This window comes from Glycine max, chromosome 4 (assembly GCF_000004515.6).
Source record: "Glycine max cultivar Williams 82 chromosome 4, Glycine_max_v4.0, whole genome shotgun sequence".
Classification (NCBI taxonomy): Eukaryota; Viridiplantae; Streptophyta; class Magnoliopsida; order Fabales; family Fabaceae; genus Glycine; species Glycine max.
In genome coordinates this window covers 10,082,437-10,090,660 of record NC_016091.4, presented here as the reverse complement: position 1 = coordinate 10,090,660, position 8,224 = coordinate 10,082,437, and the positions used below count along the sequence as shown (strand labels likewise).

The 8,224-nt window shown below is 33.4% G+C and overlaps 1 protein-coding gene across 1 annotated transcript; it reads left to right on the top strand.

The window, feature by feature from the left end:
• The first annotated feature begins 446 nt into the window (after positions 1–446).
• On the top strand, positions 447–7,944 carry LOC100797631 (sulfate transporter 1.3). The gene is made up of 14 exons (XM_041014571.1): positions 447–585; positions 839–1,194; positions 1,311–1,359; positions 1,475–1,682; positions 1,879–2,059; positions 2,222–2,287; positions 2,391–2,504; positions 2,636–2,752; positions 2,848–2,974; positions 5,969–6,255; positions 6,359–6,549; positions 7,330–7,406; positions 7,524–7,600; positions 7,711–7,944. Exons 5-14 carry the CDS (start codon positions 1,928–1,930, stop codon positions 7,852–7,854), a joined length of 1,332 nt encoding a protein of 443 aa, XP_040870505.1. The 5' UTR covers positions 447–585; positions 839–1,194; positions 1,311–1,359; positions 1,475–1,682; positions 1,879–1,927; the 3' UTR covers positions 7,855–7,944.
• Positions 7,945–8,224: the final 280 nt, after the last annotated feature.

The window sequence follows — 8,224 nt, the reverse complement described above, 5'->3', positions numbered from 1 at the left end:
TTCTCTTCTCTTTGTATTCATTTTCTTTCATCCTCACAATATTAATTTTTTTATCCAAACACAAAATTTTAAAAATAAAAGAATTTCAATTAAAGTATTTTAAATTCTTAAAATTTAAAATTTTTCAAAATTTTAAATTTCCTCATGCAAACACACTCTTATTGACTTTGTGATTTTTAAAGAAGCACATAGTAATTCCCGATTAATATTATAATGTGATTTTATTAACTTCGAGATGTACTAAGTTTGCTCCTTGGACAATACTTCTTGTATTCCCCACTTTCTTCTAATGTTAAGACAGTTATCAAATTGCTAGACGACCATCTGACTTTATGTGTATTAATTCCAGGGTAATTTGGTCAGGATTGAAAACTATGCATTGTAATGCATGATTTTGACATATATTCGATCCGGTTCACACATAAATTGTGTCTAGTTTTTCAATTTCAGCATGAGAACATTGACCTGAAAGATAAGGTCTTTGAGGTTATAATCCAAATGCTTCGCAGCTGTTACCTGCTTAAGAAGGGATCACAGCTTGAACAAGTGACCATTCAAATCTTCTGTCACTTATCCCCTATTCAGGTTGGCTAAACATTTCAGAATTATTTCATAGTTAGTAGGATTTATTTATCATCAATCAACATCTAAAATTCCATCTTTTGTGCCTGATAATCTTCATTTTTGGAATGTATATTAGAGCTACAACTAATAGCAACATGGTAGACTTTGCATGCAATATATAAACCATATTCTGTCATGTGATTACTAATATACACTCGTTGAAGTCATTCTTTTTACCAATACATCTGGTTATGACTTTTTCCCTGTATTATAGATTGAAGGTCACGGTTGATGTCTTCAATGGGTCCTCCTGCTGATGAAAATATTGAAACAAAGAAAGTGGATCTCAGAAGTATGCCATCTTCTTCATTTGGTCAGGCACCACAAGCCCACAAAGTGGCAATTCCTCCGAGACAGAACCTCTTCAAGGAATTCCAAGACACTATAAAAGAAACGTTCTTTTCTGATGATCCTCTAAGACCCTTCAAAGATCAACCTAGATCAAGGAAGATCAGGCTCGGTATTGAAGCCATATTCCCAATACTTAGTTGGGGGAGAAGTTACAACCTTAAAAAATTTAGAGGAGATTTAATATCTGGTCTCACTATTGCAAGTCTTTGCATTCCTCAGGTAAATTTTATTTACTACGTTGATTTCAAGCTTTTAAAGAACAGGAGAATATAATTCATGTTACATATACCCCATTTTTTGAGGTTCTAACTTCTAATACTTGGCTTGAAAAACAGGATATTGGATACGCTAAGCTTGCACATTTGGCTCCACAGTATGGACTGTGTAAGACTCTTCTTGTCTCTCATCAATAGCTGATCAAGTTGCCCACGTGTATTTTAAGTTCTTTGGATGTTGGACTAAGATCATTTTGCATTTTGTTCTTTCTACTGCTTTGAAGACTCCAGTTTTGTTCCACCACTGATTTATGCTGTCATGGGTAGCTCTCGTGATATTGCTATAGGACCAGTGGCAGTGGTTTCTCTCTTGTTGGGGACTTTACTTAGTAATGAGATTGATCCTAATACACATCCAGCAGAATATCAGCGACTTGCTTTTACAGCCACTTTTTTTGCTGGGATTACTTAAACAACGCTTGGTGTTCTTAGGTATGATACTACTACTACTATATATATATATATATATATATATCCAATGCTCTAGAAGATATTTTGCATTTAAATATTCCAACTACTGATTTTATGTCTTGAGCAAATGCTACCAGCTGAACTATGATTGCACTGTTTATTATACTCATGATAATCTTATGGTTGCATTGTTTTTTATTTATATTTTTGCATTCAGGTTAGGGTTCCTGATTGACTTCCTATCCCATGCTGCTATTGTTGGTTTTATGGGGGGTGCTGCTATTACAATTGCCCTTCAACAGCTTAAGGGTTTCCTTGGCATTAAAACTAAACAGTTCACAACGAACACTGATATTGTCCATGTGATGCATTCAGTATTCAATACAGCTCATCATGGAGTATTCTCTCAATTCCCTCTCTCAATATGCATGCAAATTATTAATTAGGAGTCCTAATCTGAATTAGTCCATGCAGAAAATTAAAATTGCTAATAGGTGTGTATGTATGTTGAATACAAAATTGATTAATAATTTAACACCTATCTATCTTACGTTATGCAGTGGAACTGGCAAACTATAGTCATGGGAGCTAGCTTTTTGGGTTTTCTTCTGGTTGCCAAATATATTGTAAGACATTTGACCACCCCCTTATTCCTTTTGCTATTGTTCCCTAATTATTCATTAGGAATTTGTAATTTGTTTTCTCATTATTTCATATTTTGTGGTTCAGGGAAAGAAAAACACGAAATTCTTCTGGGTACCAGCAATTGCTCCATTGATATCCGTTATTTTGTCCACTTTTATTGTATTCATAACCCGTGCAGATAAGCAAGGAGTAGAAATTGTATGTATATAGATTTCCATTTTCATCGTAAATATTGCAGACTATTTAGTGTATTTTATGAAATTGAAATAGTGAGTGACATAATATTAGTTACAGCTAAACTAAAGTTTTTGTCTTTTTCATATGTGAAGGTAAGAAAAATAAAAAGAGGCATCAATCCATCATCTGTTAAAGATATTTATTTTACCGGAGAATACCTTGGAAAAGGTTTTAAAATTGGCATCGTGGCCGGCATGATAGCATTGACTGTAAGCAACTTTGACAACAAATTAAATACCTCTCTTATGAGTATTTGGCCATTAACTCCTGTAGTTTAATTGAATCATTTTATTTTGGTTGTCAGGAAGCCACAGCAATTGGAAGAACATTTGCATCTATGAAAGACTATCAATTGGATGGGAACAGAGAAATGATGGCATTAGGAACAATGAATGTTGTTGGTTCCATGACTTCGTGTTATGTAGCAACAGGTAAGCTCAAAGACAATGTTTATGAGTCTAACTACTTGTCATCAACTGCAAGTTTAAGAAATTTGCAATAAGTTGTAATGTCTTATAAGCATATACTTTTAGCTTAGAAGTTAGAAATATCAAACAAAAATGGAAAAAGAAAAAACTAAGTAGATAAATTTGTATCTATTTCTATTGAGTTTAATGTCTATCTGAACATGAAGAGAATTTGGGACTATAAATTTATTGGTTTTGTGGAGGAAATTATAAAAAATAGAGGAGAGAAGAGAGACAATACGTATGCGGAGGAAATAGAATTATTCTATTCTAATTCAAATTGTTGTCGATATAATAAATAGCAAAAGATAAACTAATTAGATAACAAAATATTAACAAAACAGAATATTAAAACTAACTTGTTCCTTAAAGATAGGAACCACTTATTGACTAGGCCAATCCATTAAAACTGACTTACTCCTAAAATATAGGAAACCAACTTATTTACTAAATCCTATTTTAAAAACTAAAATATAAAATATTATGCAGTTACAAAAGTATATCTTCAACACTCCTCCTTGCTTTTGGAACTGCAAACTTCAATTCTTTGTCTTAAGAGTTCAAGTTTGTTGATAGGTAGTGACTTTGTAAACATGTCAGCCAGTTGATCTTTAGACTTGTAGTAAATTAAGTTCACTTTTTCATTTTGTTGCATCTATATCAAATAATAGACCTTGATTTTGAAATATTTAGTCTTCCCATGACACACGGGATTGTTTGCAATAGCAATGGCTACTTGATTGTCAACATAAATTCCAGTTTTGTTCTTTTGAGAAAATAGAATGTTTGACCTTGTTGTAGTGAGATACATTAGACATCCAATCAAGCTCCCATAATATCCTTCATCAATGTTATCAACACCTTCTTCCTTGCTGAACTTCTCCTTTTGATTCATTGGTGTGCTAACAGATTTGCATTCCTCCATTTGAAACTTCTTCAAATTTTCTTTTGCATATTTTCTTTTTTTCATGTTTAGCATTCTTTCAAGATGGCAATGACCAAGTCTCTTGTGCCAGAGTTTCGTGGGTGTGACTTGAGTGAAATAGGTTGTATGCTCTTCCTCTGCTGGATCAAATGAAAAGCTTTTACCTTTCATTTTAACCCTTAGAACTTCCCGGCCAACAATGCCATAGATAAAGCAATGTTGATGTTCAAAGGACACTTAAAATCCCTTTTTAATCAACTGACCTACACTTAGCAAGTTTTGGTCAATATTAGGTACATAAAAAATATCTGATATTAATTTGATACCTGAACACGTTGAAATTGCAATAGTTTCTTTTCCTTTTACTAGAATATAGCCACCATTCCCAATTCTGACCTTTGAGACATTAGTTGGCTTCAAATCCTTGAATAGAGTCTTATCATATGTCATGTGGTTCGTACAACCACTATCAATCAACCAACTTTCACTTGATTCACTACTCAAGAAGCATGTGGCCACAAACAGTTGGTCCTCTTCTTCTTGATTAGCAATCTGAGCTCCCTCATCATGGTGATTTTTGTTGGGGCAGATCACCGCTTCATGCCCTATCTGGTTGCACTTGTTACATTTTGCATCTGGTTTCCTCCAACATCTGAAAGGTGCATGACCTTTTTTGCCACAATGCTGACAAGGTGGATAATTTTTCTTTTTATCCTTACCTTGGTTGTTTGCACTGTTTTCGCTGCTTGCTGATTGATTCTTCTTGAAAAAATCCTTTTTTCTTTCATCAACTTCATGATGTTTGGCGGGTAAAGCACCTTCGACAACACGATCTTGCCTCATCAACCTTCGCTGCTCTTGAGCTTGCAGGGCATGTAGCACTTCTGCCAATGTTATTTTCGACAGATCCTTTGTGTTTTCCAATGAAGCTATAGATGCTTCATACCTCTCTGGCACCGTTACCAAAATTTTCTCTACAATTCTCGAATCAGCAAAATCACTTCTCTACAACTTTATCTTGTTGGCAATACCCAACAATTTGTTTGAGTATTCTTTGATTCTCTCTGACTCTTCCATCCTTTGAAGCTCAAATTTCCTTCTTAAATTCAGCACTTGCATGCTTTGTATTCTATCATCTCCAGCGTATTCCTCTTTCAGATAATCCCAAATTGCTTTGGGTGATTTAAGAGTCATGATTCTGGTGAATATCATTTGTGAAACACCAGTGAACAAACATGACCTCGCCTTTGCCTTCTTCATCTTTCTTTCCTTGTGATTTTTAATTTGGGCCATGGTGGGATTTTCAGGCAATGGATATATTTCATAATCCTCTTCCACTGCATCCCACAAATCCAAAGACTTCATGTAGGATTTCATTTTCACTTCCCAAAGATCATAATTCTCTCCATCAGAGATTGGAAGAGTTATGTGGAAAAAACTTGCTTCACCTTCCATGGTACAGGTCCCATAGGAATAAGGCTCTGATACCAATTGTTGGTTATGTGGAGAAAATTATAAAAAACAGAGGAGAGAAGAGAGACTATACGTAAGCGGAGGAAATAGAATTATTCTATTCTAATTCAAATTGTTCTCAGTAGCGATACAATAAATAACAAAAGATAAACTAATTAGATAACAAGATATTAGCAAAACAGAATATTAAAACTAATTTCTTAAAAATAGGAACCACTTATTGACTAGGCTAATCCATTAAAACTGACTTACTCCTAAAATATAGAAAACCAACTTATTTACTAATCCTATTTTAAAAACTGAAAAATAAAATATAATGCAGTTACAAAAATATATCTTCAACAAGTTGTAATGTCTTATAAGCATATACTTTTAGCTTAGAAGTCAGAAATATCAAACAAAAATGGAAAAAGAAAAAACAAAGCAGATAAATTTGTATCTATTTCTATTGATTTTAATGTCTATCTCATGAAGAGAATTTGGGACTATAAATATCATATAGTCAAATGCTTCAAAGACTAATTCTTTTAGCCTCTGATATATGTTCTTGTTACCTTCAGGTTCTTTCTCTCGGTCTGCGGTAAATTACATGGCAGGCTGCCAAACTGCAGTCTCTAATATTGTGATGTCAGTGGTTGTGTTCTTAACCCTGAAATTCATCACTCCTCTTTTCTACTACACTCCAAATGCCATTCTTTCTGCAATCATCATTTCTGCTGTCATCAGTCTTGTAGACTATGAGGCAGCAATTTTGATCTGGAAGATAGATAAATTTGATTTTGTTGCTTGCATGGGTGCATTCTTTGGGGTTGCTTTTGTCTCGGTTGAGAAAGGACTTCTAATTGCTGTAAGTACTACTATAATTATTAATGCTTAGTACGTACCTTTTGCTCTAAAATGTCAAAGCTAGTCTTGTTCATTTTCGTATATTAATTGCTAAACACTGGCAGGTCTCTATTTCCTATGCCAAGATCCTATTACAAGTCACAAGGCCCCGAACTGCAATTCTGGGGAAGATTCCTAGGACTACTGTGTATAGAAACATTCAACAATATCCAGAAGCTAGTAAGATTCCAGGTGTACTGATTGTAAGAGTCGATTCTGCAATATATTTTTCCAACTCCAATTATGTAAAAGAAAGGTAAAGACGTGGTCCTCCTTCATCTGTACATTTATAGATAGATAAGAAATTGTTTTATCCCAGACTCGAGCTTAAGTGAAACCAATCCAATCTATACAGTTATTTAATTTATTATTTTGGCAACAACAAAAATTTAGCCTAATTACTAAGCAGGGCAGATGTGTTATTCAAAACATGTTAGGGAACACTAGCTATGATATGTACCATAAGACGAAATTTAGATGTGTATGTAAAAATATAATCAATTATGAGAAGAATACCCAATTTTCTATCCAATATCTTATGGGAAATAGTTAGCTTTTATAATGTCCAAAATCTGCATGTCGTTGGTATAATCTAATAATTATAAAAGAGTTGTTATGGTACTCTCAGATAAATCTGAGGGTTCTAGAAATAGCTCTTTGGTTTTTCAACCAATAATTGAATGAGTTTGAAAGAGAGTCAAAATCGATCCTTACTTAAATTTTCAAAGCTAGCATCAAATTTCTCTAATTATAATTAGGTGTAAAGCCGGTGGGTGAGAGTGAGGGTGGGTTTAAAAGACATGATAAAATTAAAATGAAGGAAGAATCAATTGTAATAATCTGATTGGGTTGGTTCACTTCGCTATATTTGGAGCTGGAGGATTTAATAATTTCATCATAATCTTGTGAAATTGTGTTTCAATTTATTTTTCATGAACAAGTAATATATGTTTCCCCTTTTTAACCAACACAAAGGATTAGAGAAAATGATCAGTTTAGAACGAATTCGTGACGCTTAAAAACTATTCTCTTGCAGGATATTAAGATGGCTGATGGATGAAGAAAAAGGAGACTACCGCACAAAAATCCAGTTTTTGATAGTTGAAATGTCACGTGAGACTCTCTACTTTTGTCCTTTGTTATACCTTAAACTCCTGCAGTAAAACCTTCATTTTCATTCGGCTTGTTATTATATATTATTATTCATTTTTGTGTTTTAATTTGTTGCAGCCGTTACGGACATAGACACAAGTGGCATCCAAGCCTTTGAAGAGTTACACAGAAGTCTTGAGAAGAAGGGTGTTGAGGTAACTAACTATGCATGACTAATTAGAAAGAAAAGAAAACAATTATAACTGATATTACCATGCAACTATAGCTAATTAGTATCTTACGGTAAGTTGTTCTTTTGTACAAGCTTGTTTTGGCAAATCCTGGGCCAGCAGTGACAGACAAGCTTTACGCATCCAGTTTTGCAAACACGATTGGCGAGGACAAGATCTTCCTCACTGTTGCACAGGCTGTTGCATATTGTTCTCCAAAGGTGGTTGAGGACCCATGAAAAATATGAATTTGCTGAGAGAAAAAAATGGGACACGTAGATGAAATGTCGAGGGAATAGAAATAGAGACCCGAAGTGATTTTTTATCCATTTACACCTTCTCTCTCCATAAAATTCTCAAAATATATTACTTTACATTTTATATCCCAAAATGCCTCAGTTTTGAGCTTCTTTGAGAAGTTAGGATTTGTCACCCTGAATGTTGGTTTTAATTTTTTTTAATTTGTATTTCACTTTTATTTTTAAATTTATGTTTTAATTTAAATTATTTTTTTTATAATATTATTATTTTACTAAATATAATTTGTTTATTTATGTCATTAATTTTTTTTAAAAAAAAAATATTTTTTGTTTAACAATTTATTTATAG